Source organism: Hermetia illucens, chromosome 5 (assembly GCF_905115235.1).
Source record: "Hermetia illucens chromosome 5, iHerIll2.2.curated.20191125, whole genome shotgun sequence".
NCBI classification, from domain to species: Eukaryota; Metazoa; Arthropoda; class Insecta; order Diptera; family Stratiomyidae; genus Hermetia; species Hermetia illucens.
In genome coordinates this window covers 104,786,096-104,803,596 of record NC_051853.1, presented here as the reverse complement: position 1 = coordinate 104,803,596, position 17,501 = coordinate 104,786,096, and the positions used below count along the sequence as shown (strand labels likewise).

General features: G+C 40.3%; 1 protein-coding gene across 4 annotated transcripts in view; it reads right to left on the bottom strand.

Moving 5' to 3' along the window:
* Window positions 1-503: 503 nt before the first annotated feature.
* Window positions 504-17,501, bottom strand: part of LOC119658346 (runt-related transcription factor 3) — a 94,251-nt gene continuing 77,253 nt past the window's right edge. For 2 of the 4 annotated variants that reach the window (XM_038065699.1, XM_038065700.1), the window contains exons 4-5: window positions 6,426-6,641; window positions 504-2,023 (exon numbers count right to left, since the gene is read on the bottom strand). In XM_038065699.1, coding sequence (XP_037921627.1) covers window positions 1,290-2,023; window positions 6,426-6,641 — 950 coding nt within the window. In that variant the 3' untranslated portion in view covers window positions 504-1,289. The remainder of the gene's footprint in view (window positions 2,024-6,425; window positions 6,642-17,501) is intronic. The other 2 variants (XM_038065701.1, XM_038065702.1) reach the window with 1 other exon arrangement.

Here is a 17,501-nt window from a genome sequence, read left to right as displayed (position 1 = left end):
ACTGACAGATAGGTAGTGAGTGGTTGATTCCCGAAACCTCAAAACCGCTTCTGTTTTGTTTTTTGTGAAGTTTCTGAATAAAGTTTGTAGTTTTGAGCACGCGTATATCTTTCGAGCACCAAAATAGCATTGATTGGTTTGCTGAATCGAAATAAACTTATATGGATTGGAGTTTTTGGTGAAGGTTGTATCTCACAAAATTAGCGGACAACTCGGCGAACAGTGCCCTAAAGGAACTAACTGAGAATTCCTAACCCCGTACAGGTTATATAAATATGAATATAATATAACAATATAAAAATGCACTATTATTAACTTTATCTTTTTTTGGATTTTTTGGTTAGGTACTTTCTGAGAATGGGTACTTTAAATGGGGTAAATCATTTTAAACCCCCGCACTTTACCTCTTGCAGCAAATGAATGGTTGGCTTCGGAAAATACTAATCGAGACCTTTCATTTAACACACTACGTGAAAAAAAAATAGACCTCCCTTAAATTCAATGCAGAGCGATGTTACCCACTATGTACTATCTAGGGCTGTTTCAAAGAAAAGTGCGTGTGGCAGACAAAACGATAGTGAACCAATATTAATAATAATTTTTTTTAACGAAACATTTAAAAAGAAAAAGAACGAAATTAAAAACGGAAAATCCAACCAAAAAAACAAGATCTGGAGGGTTTGATCGGCAAAATAAGTTATATTCCCGACAACCGGGTCAAAACGATATTCAAGTCAACTCGGGAGAAATGGTCAAAAAAAGTTAAAAACCGATTTATATCAGCATTGTGTTAGGCTAGCTTATTTTGTATTGTAAACATTGAATATCTGAAAGAGATCTAGAATTGTTGACGCACCGCGTTGAAATTTCAATTAACTATCGACTGTACGCCCAATGAGTGTGAGATAAACAGTTATCAAATACGGAAGCCTCAGACGCTCTTTCCGTCTAAAATCCGAGTATTAGAGACTGAGAAGAATTCCATATAATTCCAGGGGGTTCTTAATAACTCTTACAATTTTGACTTTCATAATTCTATATTCAATAGCAGTTTCATGCTTGAGTATTGAGAGATTAGTTGATGGGCATCTTTTAAAATTAGCGTTGGGGTTGGAATAGAGCGATCGTTTATTATTTTGAATATTATTCCTTGAAGGTATATAGCATGTTGAGTCAAAGCCATAAGTCCGATCATATTTGGCTTGAACACAAGTTTTATATATACATTTTTAATATTTACAGAAATAACGGGGAAGTGGGAATTTTCGAATACTTACTATCTCTTATCTTTAGTAGGGCCGCCAAACTGAATTTCCATTATCTGTTTGGCTGTGATGACCCCGGTGTCCTGCCAAACCAACTTGCCTGTTGGTAGTCCCATCTTCACTTCCATTTCTCGCGGACGCTCCACAGTTTCCTACTAACGTAAGGTCCCCCGGATGTGAATTCCCGCTTGACATTAAGTTATGCTGCTGTCGCACACCTACAGTGTTGATATGATCCATTACACTTTGAAGCTCTCCATGCACTGTCGAATTGGGTGAAGCATGTGGTGGAAGTGAATGGGAATGAAAACTGTGTGTTTGATTGGCAGCTGTGTAGAGCTGAGAATACAGTAGACTTGCAGGTAGTACGGGATATAACGATCCATTGCATCCTGCTCCACCTGTAGTGTAAGCATTCTGCGATTGGTTCACAACAATCCCAGAAAAGTTCTGGTTATTTGATCCCCCAAGGTTCGGTGTATTCGATGATAGCAAATCTTCTTGAACTGGTGACTCCGCTTGCGATGAATCGCTGAGACTGCGTGGCCCATTTTGACTAGAGTGAACGTTGTATTCATTACTCGAATTTGAATGGTACCGAGGGACTAGAATAGAGTTAGAAGTTCCGTTGGCGCTAGAAGATATGGATGATTGCGTCGATCCCGCAAGTAGTCCTGGATGTGTCATTTGACTTGATGAAGATCCAACTAAGCTGCTGAGATGTTGATCGAGATCTGTTGCGGTTGAATCAGGTAGCACTGGGGATGAAATAAAACATAATTGAAAATTTGATTTTTTTCCTTATAACATGCTTGTACGATCTAATTAAAGTTGCGCGGTGGTCGAGATCGAGTGAAAACTGTATCTTGTTAATCAAATGTAAAGGAAAAGAATGAATTCAGTCTTATCCAGAGGATCATACTATATAATATAATAAATCGATGGCCTGGAAATTCAATTTGCACTTGGTCTTTGAACGTAAGAGAACGTTTTATTTCTAGATGATCGGAGGCATTGTTTTCAGTCTTAAACTCGCCCGGAATTATTACCCTGATTTGATTCAGGTGGTCATCTGCAGCTGAGTCGACTGATATTCGATTCCTCAACCACAATCAGAGTTCAACCATGTCCATTTGTTGTGACTTTAACCACCTTAACTCAAGGATGGAAAAAACGTGCTTAAAGTTTCTGAAGATGTTATATATGATTTTGTCGCATATCTTATATAGAATTAGACGCGTAATTTCAATTTTTGAAAGAAGTTGTCATAAAGTAACCACTTTCAGTATTGCCATTTTCGTCATTTTTTTCGGTGAACAAACCGTGCTCCTTTGATTTATAGGGGAAAAAGAATGTTCAAAGTAATTTCCTTAGTTTTTTGTTGATTTATTCTGTTGTCAGAAAGCAATTTCCCGGGAAGGTCAAGCCCTTTATAGTTAAAATGGTGTAAAAAGGCCTTAGTTAGAGAGTAGCCACTAAGGAATTCAGTGTCCCACAGCCTGATTTCGTAACACAAACCTCGTTGCAAAAAACAAGGGTAGTCGAGATCCGAGGAAATCAACTCAGGTCTAGGAGGGAAACATGAGATCTATATACAGTGAAAGGATCTCTATGAACTATCGTCCAGAGAAGAGATCTGCACTGCCGTGAAGCAACAGCAGTTCAGGGAAGAATCTATCGTGATCCGCTGACGGCGGTACTAAACGACCACAATGCGACTGCCAGTGGAGACAGCGCAGATTAGATGGATTGTTTGCCGACTAAGGGAGCAGATCTCTCTAAAGAGGTGCTTTAAATGCCTGATGTTTGGACATTACGCAAAGGCATGCACTAGCGGCATCAATCGGTTCGATCGTCGTCCACGTTGCGGGGAGAAAGGACATATTGCCAAGGAGTGCAAGGAGGGGGGGGAACGGGATAACCGGCATATTGCCGGAAGTGGTGAATGGTCGGAATTTAGGAAGGCGTTAACTGTAGTGAAAAAGGGGTTAATACCAATAAACCTCAATCACTGTAAGGTCGCACAGGATTTGTTTGCGCAGACCACTTTCGAATACGTGATGGAGATAGCTATCTTTAGTGAACCGTACAGAAACCTTGAGGGTGGTGTATGGATCACAGATTCGGCTGGTGGAGCGGCGATATGGGCGTGCGGTCGCCAAGCCACACTATATTGCATGGTTCAGGTGACTAGTGGCTTTGTGTCGGCAAAAATAGACGATATATTCGTGTACAGCTGCTACGCCCCACCGAGCCTTACACTGCCTGAGTTTGAAGGCCTGTTAGACGACGTTGTTCACGACGTAATGAGACGAGGTCCAAAGGTGATAGCTGGTGACTTTAATACGTGGGCCATCAATTGAAGCAGCAAAGGGACTAACGAAAGGGGGCGGTGCTTATTAGAAGCATTTGCGCAGCTGGATGTGGTTCTGACCGTCGAAGGTAATGTAAACACTTATCGGAGAGGGAGATCTGGTTCAATTGTAGATCTGATTTTTATCAGCCCTACACTGGCACGTGATATGTCCGGGCAAGTATGAAATCGTGACAGGATGATTCAGAGGCCGTTCACCTGCGCAGTTCTTGTCCAATATGCTCTTCTTGGAAATAATCCAGGGGTTATTTCCCCAGCAAGAGGGGGTATTGATAGTTTCCAGCAAACTCTGTAAGTGACGCCCATTCAAATTTGCCGTCAAATGTAGGCTGGATATATTCGCGGAGCTGTTTGAAGCGTTCAGGTCCGAGGACATCTTTCCTGCAGCATAGAAGCGGTTTTAGTGGCTTAAACCCCACAGCGTGGCGTGCCCAGGCAAGAATCTATTGAAAATTCTCACATCCTTTGTTGAAAACAAAGCTTTGTCGTCTGGTTTACTGTTTGTCTGTCTGTCTGACACACACACTTTTCTCAGAAACGGTTATACCTATTGACACGAAATTCAGTAGAAAGGTGGGAACTGTGGACTTCGCATGCTGCACGTTGAACTTAGGGGGGTCATCATACACATAGGAGAGGGGTGGAACATTTTTACTCATCAAATAGAGCCATGTGGGGTATCAAATGAAAGGTCTCGATTAACAGTAGAAAATACATTGGTTGCAAAGGGGAGGGTGTGGGGGTGCGAAATAGGTCAATTCAACCGAAAAATCTGAAAATGGTGGGTCATACGCGTGGTACCTAAGCTCCAAAATGCTCTCTGTTTCAATATATGCTCAAATAAAGCTAATAACAGTAGATTATATTTTGAAAATTTACTGCGAACGCCCTTAGAGATATATTTTTTTAGAGTTCATCCTAGATCCGTAAAATTGCAGTTATATTGGTTGCAATATAAAACAGCATTCTGGGGAGTTTTTTAGAAATCCTACTATTATTAACAAAGTTACAGTAGGTAAAGTTTGCTTGTTTCTTGTTTAATTACTACTCGCTAAGAAATAAAATATTAGTACCACATTGCATTGAATATTCAACGTATATATTGTAGATTTCGAGTTATATATAAATGGAACCATCGTGTACATAAATATACTTACATTAAAATCCAATGAAACCTTTTGTACCTGAAGCGTCTAGCTACTGGTTTCCTGATTTGTTTTAGTTAAGTTTGAATATTAAACTTGGAACTTTAAACTTTCAATAAGCAGTTGAAATTTCGAATGATGTCTTTTGTCATTTTGTTTTTAATGGCAATTTAAAAAAAATAATCATAAGTGCTTTAACAGAAGGTTCTCTCTTGAGTCCAATGTGGTTAACCTTATTGACGACGCAATATCGAATAAATAATAAACTCATTTGCAGTCTGTTGCCGCATCCGTGCTTCAAGTCGTAAGTTAAAACAATACTCCGGCGAGGGTCCTATTGTCATATCTATGACTCTCTTTTAAGAGCTCTTGAAAATTGGATTAATTAACAATGTGCATAAACATCATAGGTTCGATAGGAAGAAAAATTGAGAGGAAGAAAAATTGCGAACTGTTGGCTACGTTCGAGGGAAGGATCCTCCCACGAATTTTTGGCCCGCTACATGAGGATGGGCAATTCCGTAGCCTACATAACGACGAAATCTATGAAGGATACGATAATCGTCTGATTGTGGATAAAATCCGGCTCAGCAAGCTGCGGTAGGCGGGACACCTAATCAGTATGGATGAGCATGATCCAACCTCGAAAGTCTATAAGGGAGATGGACTGATGGAGTAAGTCAGGAAGCCAGACAGCATTTAGGGATATTGAATTGGCGGACGTCGGCGCAAACCGGGGTGCCTGGAGTTCCTTACTAAGGCAGGCCTCGATCGGATACCGGTTGTTGCGCCGTTGATGAGAATGACGATTAACATCAAACTTGTCCACTTACATAGTTTTTGGTAGGTAGGTAGATAGATTCTGCAATAAGAATCCGGGCTCATTTCGCGCGTCCTACTGCGTTTACTCGAGTGAATAGCTTAGTAGGCTTCTATTTTTGAGTTATGCTTTTATATAGTCAGTGTATTGTAGAATCTATTCTTAGTAGGGATGACGAATTTGTCTCATCTATGCTATTTTCGTCACTTTTTTGTTTTTATTTAACTGAAAATAATACTAGTTTCATTGCCAAAAATCTGTCCCCAAGAACGCCATCGTCATGTAAAGATTGAGATAATGTCCCGAAAATATAGTAGTATATACCTCATTATTACCTCCATTTGATCAGATGTTGTTATGGAGTATTTCGATGCCACAATGAGTTTTTTAGATTTTTCGGCTGCCTACTTTCTGGGAATAGCCTAATGAAGTAAGTTATCAGTGCCCAAGTGCTCCCCCTTCATATACATTGTCAAAACTAAAAACGGATTTTTGCATATAGAGGACCCCCAGTTTAGGAACGATGAAACATCAACGCATGCAGTTGTGGGGGTTTACCTGGACGGACAGTGGAGGCAGAATACTAATAATATGTACATACATAGTAAGTTAACTTATTTTTCCGGAACTTGTAACGAAGCGACTAATTATGGGTGTCTCATAGTTGGCGGAATAGGTGAAAGATATTAATAACTGCCTATGTAGTTTCTGTTTTATGACCTAAATTCTAAGAACTAGATTGACATTGCAAAGGCCTCGGTCAAATGCAATTCAAAACATGATCATCCTTTAAATAACTTTCATATGATAATATTACTCACTTGGCACACAATCACGATTAGCTGACCCAGTAAAATCTTGTGTCGGGGCTTGTTCAGCTGACGTACATGTAAATCCTAAGGCGGGATTGTTGAACTGGGCGGAAGTAGGAGTTGCACAGGTTGAAAGACTGCTTCCTGCCAAGTACGGTGAGTACGCTCCAGCAGAACCATACCCCCAGTGTGAATTCGCCGCTCCTAGTCCGAATTGTGACATGTCTGTAAAAAGAATGAACATTATTATTAGATATGTGACTGACTGACACTAACCAACGTCAACGTTATCATATGTAATGGTTATTTCTTCCTCAATATTCAAATCTTTTAATGGAAAGGAACGCACTCGATTATTCCACTTTGCAGTGAATTACTGTCTTTATTAAAATATTCTAACGAATTGCCACCGATTCCGGTTCATTTCTCCCATACAGCTGAACATTTAACACCTAAAGCCATTCAATATTTCAATCAAACCAATCTGCCACTGCTGTGTAGTGTAGCTACATGTATATGTCCCCCAACATTTTGAAAATAAATTAAAATTAACATGTTCGCATAATAAACAGGCCTCAGAAACGTCCCATTTATTAAAAACGAGGCTACACTTACAATAAATCCAACCTCCGGTGCAAATAACCGAACCACTGCATTATTTAAATTCCCTACAGATTTTTTTCTGTAAATAATAAAATACCATAATTAACTCTTTCGCTGAACAGACACCGGAGCCCCCATAATAATTTGCGATTCAATATCATACAATATTAAATGAGTGCGTAGTTAACCAACCGTTCACGGCATAATTTTCGAACAAATCGTGGCCAAAAAATGGAGGTAAAAGCACAACACCACAAAATCAATATTCGTCCACTTTAAGTCACCTCACATTAAAAAAACTAATTAATAATTTCGCAACGGGCAATTAATAAAGCCTTATTACACTCCCGAAAACAGGAATTAAATATAGAAAACGCCTCCTGCTCACGCCATTGCGTACCCCTTCCTTTAATTCGGATAGCAGCGCATTTTTTAAGCGGCCAGGATTCGCCACCCACCCAGTAGTCCACCGCATAACCCGAGCTTTTTGATAAGCTTTCCAATCAGCGTGGTGTCCTGTGTCCAACACATCCATAAATTTTAAATGAGCTTAACTTTCAACAAATGTTTTTAAATCGAAGTGAAACGAAGTGCAATCAATGTTGGAATTGCTGGGGTTTTAGGTGTTACATTCGAAAGGAATGGGGCCCTATGAGCTTAACATGTCTGCCTGACGATGTCGTTTAGGGTTGACTTAGCCAGCTACCATGTAGAATTGAGGGTAAATTGATTTGGAAGTGTAGGCTACAAATAGTAAGCATTACTTCCTTTCACTTATTCAGGCATGTCTTAGAAATTGAAAAAAACAATAAATGAAAGTACATCGGTTGTACTGTAATCCAGCACTTCTGATTCTCCACAGCTCATTGAAGAAAGTCTACTTGAAGAGATCTGAAGTGGTTAGGCCGTTGGGCTGTCGTAGCGCAAGGTCGCGATTCAAATCTCACTGGGATTTGTTATCGTGGCTGGATGTTGGATGCCATTCGACTCAGTGAGTGCCTGAGTCAAATCAGGGTTATAATCTCGGGCGAACGCAATGCTGACCACATTGCCCTCTACAGTGTACTGCAGTGTACCGTTACGGTCTTGAACGAAGTACTCTAACACACTCCAAGGCTCTGATCCAATATGAGTTGTTGTGCCAACGATTATTATTATAATTACCAGATTACTGGATATCACCACAAATAAGTACAAAATATATAAATTTTAATCAAAGTCAACCATGGCGTTTAGAAAGAATAAAATGATCTATCTAACATATACATGTTTGATTACCATTCTATTCCAAATTGATAAACTATGGATTACAATAAAGAAATCGCAGATGAAATGAATTCAACATATATGACAGGATGACCACGAAGGAGGAGATGTAATGGACAGGGACCGGCTTCCTGGAGAAGAGTCGCTACACCATATATTATAGCGGCCATTCAGTAAACCATGTGCTCGGAGTAGGTTTCTTAGTCAGCCAAAAAATGAAACTTCCTGTTATCCTGTTTGCGAGGCTAGTTTAGATATATAAGCCTCATAAATGTTCACGCCCCTACAGAGGAGACTGCAGAGTCAAAGAAGGATACCTTCTACGAGGTAGTTGAGTGAACCCTCGAAGCCTGTCCTAAGTATGATATCAAAATCATACTTGGAGACTACAGCAATCAAATAGGGACGGAGCGCGTATTCAGGCGATACGTCGGCTCCCATAGTTTACATAGGGATATCAATGATAACGGACTGCGCGCTACGAAATAAATGGTGGTAACATCAGCGCCAAAACCAAAACCGAAAGAACGAACAACATTGAATCGCACTGGCCAAACCTAAACAATGAAGATAGAAGACTACAGCTTTGAGACCGTTGAATATTTCTCCTATCTAGGGTCGAAAATCACAACCGATAACAGCTATGACGATGATATCCGCTCACGGTTGTTAGCTGCCAGCTTACAAAAACTGTCTCGCTCAAAACGTCTCATCATAGGGTCAAAGTTCTTACTGTACAAGACCATGATCTTGCCAGTCCTTATGTATTCCTCGAAGACTTGGTTTCTTAGCAGAAAATACTGCGATTTCTTGGCCGCGGGAGAAAAATTGTTGGCACCCTAAATCAGGATGGACATAACATAACATAACGACGAAATCTATAAGCGATACCACGACCGTCTGGTTGTGGATAAAATCCGGCTCAACAGGTTACGGTGGGTGGGTTACTTAATCCGTATGGGTGAGGATAATCCAGCCCGGAAAGTCTATAAGGGCAATATTTGTGGTAGAAAAATAAAACGAGGCAGACCCTGCCTGAGATGGAACGATAACACAGGTCATGACGCCAGACAGCTTTTAGGGATATCGAATTGGTGGACCACGACGCAAACCCGGGGTGTCTGGAGTTCTTTATTAAGGCAGGGCTTGACTGAATACCGGGTGTTCATGATGATGCAAAAAAAAACAAGTGTTTCGCAGAACCGACAAATAAGAAAAAGTTTAATAGCCTTCTTCGTTGAACCAAGATTGTACGTGTCTTTAGAGAAGATCTGAATACCTTAATCGTGGGGGGGGAGGAGGAGCAAATCAAGTTTCTAGGGAACACGGAATCTCATTGGGTATGCGCGGGGAAGGTAAAAGGTAACTAACTGACTCGTGGCCTTTGTGGTTCACGCATTGGTGTATCGTTGTGTGGATAGCGCCTGAATGGTTTTCTTGTGTGTGTTCCTCCTCCTCCCATGTGATAATCCTTAAACAGCTGTGCTATGTCACATGCTAGGGGCCATATGCTAACAACCACGTACCCGCCCATCAATGTACTACACACGGCACTAACACCAGATTATATGCGCGAAATTTTTCACGCGCAAGTGGCCGAAGAATCTCGAACATATCCAATGCTTTTCTTCGACCAAAGAAATTTAAGCAATGTACCAGGATACGAGTAGTTCTTGCCTTGATCACTGGGCAATTCATCTTACTCGTATCCACATGAGAATGTCATGTCCCTTAGATATATAATAATATAATATAATATATATAATATTTTTCCGAATTCGGACTACTCCACATCAATTCTCGGCATATTCATGGCAAAAGATACCTCTAAACTAATGCTTATTATCATTTTTGTAAAACTAAACCTTATTAAAATCGGTTCAGTGTCTGTCTGTCTGTCTGCCTTTTTTTTCCGATGGAAGGTGGAAAGCTTCAAACGCTACCGCAGGTTCCTGCCACACGGTTATGTGGGACTCTTATCCACTAAAACCACCTCCATCTCCTTCCACTCTCCCCGCGGGACTCCCATTTGGTATTACGTCGCGGGGCTGGATCAGAATTTATTCTACGCTCAAGTCAATATTCGTGTTCCTCTCGCGTTCCTTCTTTCGGATGACTTCCTCCTGCCTAAGCTTCTTTCCGATGGCTGTAATCACTTTTTCAACTTCGGTCCATATACCCTTGGCTTTCACCATAAGCTCCATGATATTTTCAGGTGTAAAGTGCTCCCCGGTTGTAGCTTCTAATATAGCCCTTTGGGTTTCGAATCTGGGGCAGTGAAAAAAGACGTGTTCTGCGTCCTCTGGAATGTTTGCACACTGTGGGCAATATGGCGAATCATCACGCCCAAATCGATACAGATATGCTCGATAGCCTCCGTGTCCGCGCAAGAATTGAGTTAGGTCGAAACCTACTTCGCCGTGAGGTCGCTCGATCCATTTCCGGATATCCCATATGATTTTGTGAGTCCAAAGGCTTTTTTCTGACTCGTCCCACTTCTCTTGCCATTCCGCGACAGTTTCAGCTCGTGCGAACTGTCGCCGAGGGCGAGGTACGTTCGATCGTAAAGTCGTTGTATTTCTTGCGCCAGAATCTCAATCGGGATCATTCCTGCTATCACGCAAGCTGCTTCATTGTCTGTCTGTCTGTCTATCTGTCTGCCTGTCACAGGCTTTTTCCTCAGAAACGGCTATAGCGATTGACACGAAATTTTGTGAGAAAGTGGGACCCCCAGACATGCAGTGAGTGATATCCTTCTACGTTGAGATTTAGGGGGGGGGGGGGGTCCCCATACATGTAAAAGGGGGGTGTAAACATTTTTACCACCAAATATAGTCATGTGGGGTATCAAATGAAAGGTCTCAATCAGCCGGTCTTAGTTTTGAGATTTGTTAAGATGGCGGGGAGTAGGAGGGGTGCAAGGTGATGATTTCTTTAACGGACCCATTCTCAGAAACTACCAAACCGACAAATCTGAAAAAAAATCATGAAGCTGCCTCTATACGGTGCCCAGGGCTCAAAATACACTCCATATCGATATCTGTTCAAATTAAGTTAATAATAGTATATTACCATATTTTTGGGAAAATTGAGTAAAACCCCTTTAAGTTTATTTCAGATTTATAGAAGTTGGTAGTAGTATAAAATATAATAAGAAGCATATTATCCCTAAGTTTGATCAAAATCATACTATTAGTAACAAAGTTACAGTACGTCGAAGTTGTCTTTACCGTGTAAATTTACAACCCGAAGTATTAATTCTGACATGCTAACTGCATATACATAACGGGCTACGTACAAATGGGATAGTTCTACACTCAAATATACTCACACAAGAAGCAAACAAAACCTTTCATACCTAAAGCGCCCAGCTTCCGGTTTCGCGACTTGTTACATCTTTAAAGTGATTTATCAAATGTTTTATGTATCTTGGAACATTTTTCCGATGAAAGGTTTTTTCAAAGGAAGTTTCTACGTACCGCTCTTAAATAAATATACGCTAATGAACAAGATCAACTTCAAGTTGGAACATCCTGCACTTTTCTGAGAAAAAGAACAGAAATCCTGAAGTAGCGAGTCGTGGTATCAAGGGCAACGCTACGATTTGTGCAAATAATTATATATTGGCAAACTATTGATTTAAGATTTCAAACCTTGATGTTTGATATTTATTTAAAATAAGAAAAAATGCAAACAAGGCAATGTGATTATTATAAGAAGCAGATAAACAAGTCGGGGAACCGGAAGCTGGGCACTTCGAGTATGAAAGGTTTTGTTTGCTTCTGGTGTGAGTATATTTGAGTGTAGAACTATCCCATGTACGTAGCCCGTTAAGAATATGCATTTAGCATGTTAGATTTAGTACTTGGGGATAATATGCTTCATATTATATTTTATACTACTACCAACTTTTATAACTCTGAGATAAACTTAAGGGGATTTTACTCAATTTTCCCAAGAAGACGGAACTCCAGTTGTTACAAACGGCCAAATATTTAGGAGTACATTTCTATTTCAACTTAACGTGGAAACAACATATCGAGGAACAATCCTCCGGTGCTGTAGGAATGCGATAGGTAAGACCTGGGGACTTTCACTAAAACGGATACACTGGATGTATACATCCATAATAAAACCCATTTTGATGTATGCATGCATCTTCTGGTGGCCGAGACTGAACTTTGCTAATAGTAGGAAGCTTCTGAAGCAAATTTAGAGGCTCGGTTGCCTGTATATTACTGGAACAATGAGTACTATACCGACTGCGGCACTCAAAGCTATCCTGAATCTGCCCCCAGCTAATGGCGCATATAGAGTTGATAATATTTGCACGTAGAAAGGCAGCCAATTATACGGTGATGCATCCATCTGGAAATTCCTTGGCAAACCGATAATGCCGATAATGATGATGCCAACCGATAATATGGTTTCCAGTTTCTTCTTTGGAAAGACATACTCCGTCGTAATCACCAGAAGAGAAGAATGGCCAATAAATGGCCATGGGTCTTTTCAGGTTGCAGACTTTATAATCTTCAGGTTGCAGACTTTATAATCTTCACCGACAAAATCAGTCTTGTCATTAAAATTTGCAGAATGGTCGAAGCTCCGAACGCTCAGCCTGAAAATTGGAAGACTTGAGGTAATATCATAATTAACAGCCTATGTTGTAGATGTAGATTATGCAAGAATTGCGTCTACAATTCCCAACGCTTTTTCTCCTGCCGAGGTCAAAAACGGAAAAGACGATGTACCTCATCGTCGCTGAAAAAATGTTAGTTTTGGCTAAACAGCTCAATAAACTTAAAATTTTGAACAAAAGGACCTTTCGAAAAATAAGTCGCAAACCGAAAACTAGGCGGTCAAAGGTACGAAAGGTTTTATTAATTTTTATGTCCGAATATTCGGGTATACGATGGTTTCCATTTATATATAACTCGTAGTGTATATACGTCATACTTGGGGATTTTAACAGCCAAGTAGACACGGAACCCGTATTAAGGGGATACGTTGGCTCCCACAGCTTAAATAATTATCATTGATAAGGCCACAAACATACTTGGTCCCAGCCGCAAAAAAACGGCAGCCTCAACGATGAATGGGAGCTACCTACGGAATGGAAGACTCCCGCATAGCAAGTTGCATTCTCAAGGGATGCGGGCACGCACGGAGACTTATCACGGCGAGCGAAGAAGCGACTTCACAGACGCAAAAAGAAATCCTGACAGAACCAACATGACGCGGAAGTTTTACCAATAAGTCAGCAGGATGAAGCCTTACACACTTCGATGCTCATCCTACCGAGACAAGGAGGGAAATCTGACTTTCGATAGAAAGGGCATATTGGACCGATGAGTTGAGTATTTTGATGAACAACCAGAATATTGGCGAGTTGGAGGCCTCGCCAACTGATGATAACGGGCAAATACTGCCTCCACCAAGTATAGAAAAAACAGTCCGTTCAATTCGTAAGGTTAAAAATCATAAGTTGCCAGGAGCCGATGGAATTGCACCCGAGTTAGTTAAATATGGAGGCGCCCAATTACAGCAAGCGGTTTATCAACTTACGCACAAGGTGTGGGCCAGCGGATCAATGCCTGACGACTGGCAACGGGACATTGTCTGTCCTATACATAAACAAGTCGGGAAACCGGAAGCTGGGCGCTTTAGGTATGAAAGGTTTTGTTTGTTTCTTCTGTGAGTATATTTGAGTGTAGAACTACCTCATTTGTACGTAGCCCGTTAAGAATATGCATTGAGGATATCAGATTTAGTACTTCGGGTTGTAAATTTACACGGTAAGCCAACTTTGAGCTACTATAACTTTATTACTAATAGTATGATTTTGATCAAACTTGGGGATAATATGCTTCATATTATATTTTATACTACCACCAACTTTTATAAATTTGGAATAAACCTAAGAGGGGTTTTACTCAATTTTCCCAAAAATACGGTAATATACTATTATTAACTTAATTTGAACAGATATCTACATGGAGAGTATTCTGAGGCCTGGGTACCGTATAGACGCAACTTCAGATTTTTCGGTTTGATAGTTTCTGAGAATGGGTCCATTAAAGAAATCATCACTTTCTACCCCTCCCACTCCCCGCCTTTTTAACAAATCTCAAAACTAAGACCGGCTTTGAAAAGTACTAATCGAGACCTTTCATTTGATACCCCACGTGACTATATTTGGTGAAAAAAATTTTACACCCCTCTTTTACATGTATGGGGACCCCCCCTAAATCTGAACGTAGGAGGACATTACTCACTGCATGTCTGGGGGTCCACAGTTCCCACCTTCATACCAAATTTCGTGTCAATCGCTATAGCCGTTTCCGAGAAAAGTGCCTGTGGCAGACAGACAGACGGACCGACATTGAACCGATTTTAATAAGGTTTTGTTCTACACCCCAGGCAAATCAGCAACAGATCAGATTTTCTCTCTGCGGCAAGCAATGGAAAAACTGTAGGAATATGGACACCAGTTGCGCCATCTTTTCGTCGACTTTAAAGCCGTCTATGAAATCATAGCCAGGATAAAATTGTTCACGGCCATGGGAGAATTCGGTAACCTAATGAAATTGATGAGGGGCACAATCCTCTTTCAGTCGACCTACGACGATGAAATCCACGCACGTTTGTTGGCTGCCAGCAGAATCTATTTCAGCTTACAAAAACTGTTTCGCTCGAAACGTCTCACCATAGGGTCAAAGCTCTTACTGTACAGGACAATGTTCTAGCCAGTCCGCATATATTCCTCGAGGACTTGGGTTCTTAGCAAGAAAAATTGCGGACTCTTGGCCGCGTTTGAGAGAAGAATACTCCGAAGAATATTTTGCCCTACATGAAGATGGACGATTCCATAGCCTACATAACGACAAAATGCATACCATGACCATCATGTTGTGGATTAAATCTGGCCCAATAGTTTACGGTGGGCGTGTCACTTAATCTGTATGGATGAGGATAATCCTGCCCGAAAAGTCTATGGAGGCAAAATCTATGGTAGAAAAAGAAAACGAGGCGGACTATGCCTGAGATGGGACGATGGCCTTGGCTAGGACGCCAAGCAGCTTTTAGGAATATCGAATTGGTGGACCTGGTGGAATTGGATGATGCATATATGTCAAATATACTCGATATTCAATTTGATGTGGTACAGACGTTTTAATAAATTAAATTTTGTTTTTTAATAGTTGGACCGCCGAAGGACGGCCCTTCAGCGTGATGCTTTATGTTGAAATCTATACTACTGGAAAATTTTAAGAATCTAACAGAAACTTAAAGGAAGTTCGCAGTAAATTTTCAAAATATACGATAATAATATACATTTATTAACTTTATTTGAGCATATTTAGCAATAGAGAGTATTTTGAGGCCAAGATACTGCATGGATCAACAGACTGTTTTTAAATTTTTCGGTTGTGTATTTTCTGGGGCCTCTCCTTAAGTTCAACGTAAAACTCTCTAATCGCGCTTCAACACGTGTGACGAACAGGTGGACAGCCAGTGAACCGATTTTAAAGATTAATAACCATAGACAAACCGGAAGGTCGGCGCTTCTGATATGAACGATTTTACTATTTATTTATATTAGAAGATTTGGGTACATGTTGGATCCGTTTATGGATACCTCGTGGTGTATATTTGAAAAGGCGGAGTAGTAATTTGACGCAATCGAGCCAACTTTGACCTACTGTAACTTCGTTAATAATAGTAGAATTTTCACCAAATTTTCCAAAATGATACTCCATGTTGAATCCTATATTATTGTAATAGATCCCTCCTTCAAATTCAAAGTGTAGTAATATAATTCACCGCACACTTGAAGGTTGACGGTGTCCAATCTTTCTACTGAATTTCGTATCAATAGGTGTAACCGCTTGTGAGAAAGGTACGTGTGACAGACCGGCAGACAGTAATGAAATTTTGATGAGGTTTTGTTTTCAGTAATTTCAAGTATCCATTTTCCGAAATCACCCAATCAGGAAAATCTAAAGACTTTGTAAAAATCATGGTGGACCATGCATGCGATTTGTAGAACGCAAAATAGTCCTTAATCATTATACAAAAGGCAAAGAGGAGCCTAGCAGAAACTAAAAAACACTACCACTACTGTAATTTTTTCAATTTTATTAGATTATAAGTTGGCGGTAGCTAGTTTGAAATTGAAGATTTCTGAAAGGGACAAAATGCAACTGATTACAGTACACTCAACTCAACGAATCAAAGTCTTGCAGGTAGACTTCTCAATTCAAGCAGACGTAGTCCTGTCGTTTGTCCTACAATGGAAAGTGGTATGCATTGGAAAATATGTTTTCTGAACTATTTAGGTACGAAATCCGAAGTATGTAGATATTTTACATGTTGAATCTGGTGGTTACAAATTGTCGTGGTTTCAAATATACATAAAGTAAACTAATTTAAATTTTTTTCAATCGATACTAAATTAAATTGAAACCAACATAAAGGTTACATGGAATCAACCCTGCCATCTATTTTCGCAATTCCTCCTGAGCTCGCTTTAATCACACGAAATGAATGGTCGGATTGGTGGCGAGCCATTATAAATCAAAAGCGTAAAATCCTTTGAAAAACCAAAAACACTGGAATCAAATGAAATCAATGGACAGCGGATATTAAAACCACTCCAGCCAATGCTAGGGGCCAGCTTTCATGATTGTGTCGCTCGACGATGCCACATGCAGAAGGCGATGATATGGAAGGACATGCTTCGAGCAAATAGTTAGGGAATGTACAATGGACCGGCGACATTTTGGCCACGTAACGGATTGTCATAATAGGTAACGGAATGTGCATGACATGAAATTAAATTCTATTGATTCCTTATATAGTGAGTTAATATGTAGGAGCCGAACAGAATGGAATTTTCGATGACGTCATTGCAATGCGGTTGTTGCCACAGGCTGTAAGCTTACTTATATTTATTAAAATTATAATCAGACCAGACTGCTGAGTGCATTTGATTAATTGGTAGACTCAATATTGATAAGAACGCTGCCTTGCAACAAACATTGCCAATTGGTTGCCTTTTTACGCAAAAATTCGATATTCGTTTCGAAAGTAACGTGGGAGTTTGTTAGGAGATTTCGCTGATAACGACTATCCTGTGGATTATGTTATTGTGTTGCTGATGTCTTATTGGATTTATCATGAACTGGTAGACCTTATAAACTTTGCCTTCCGGGT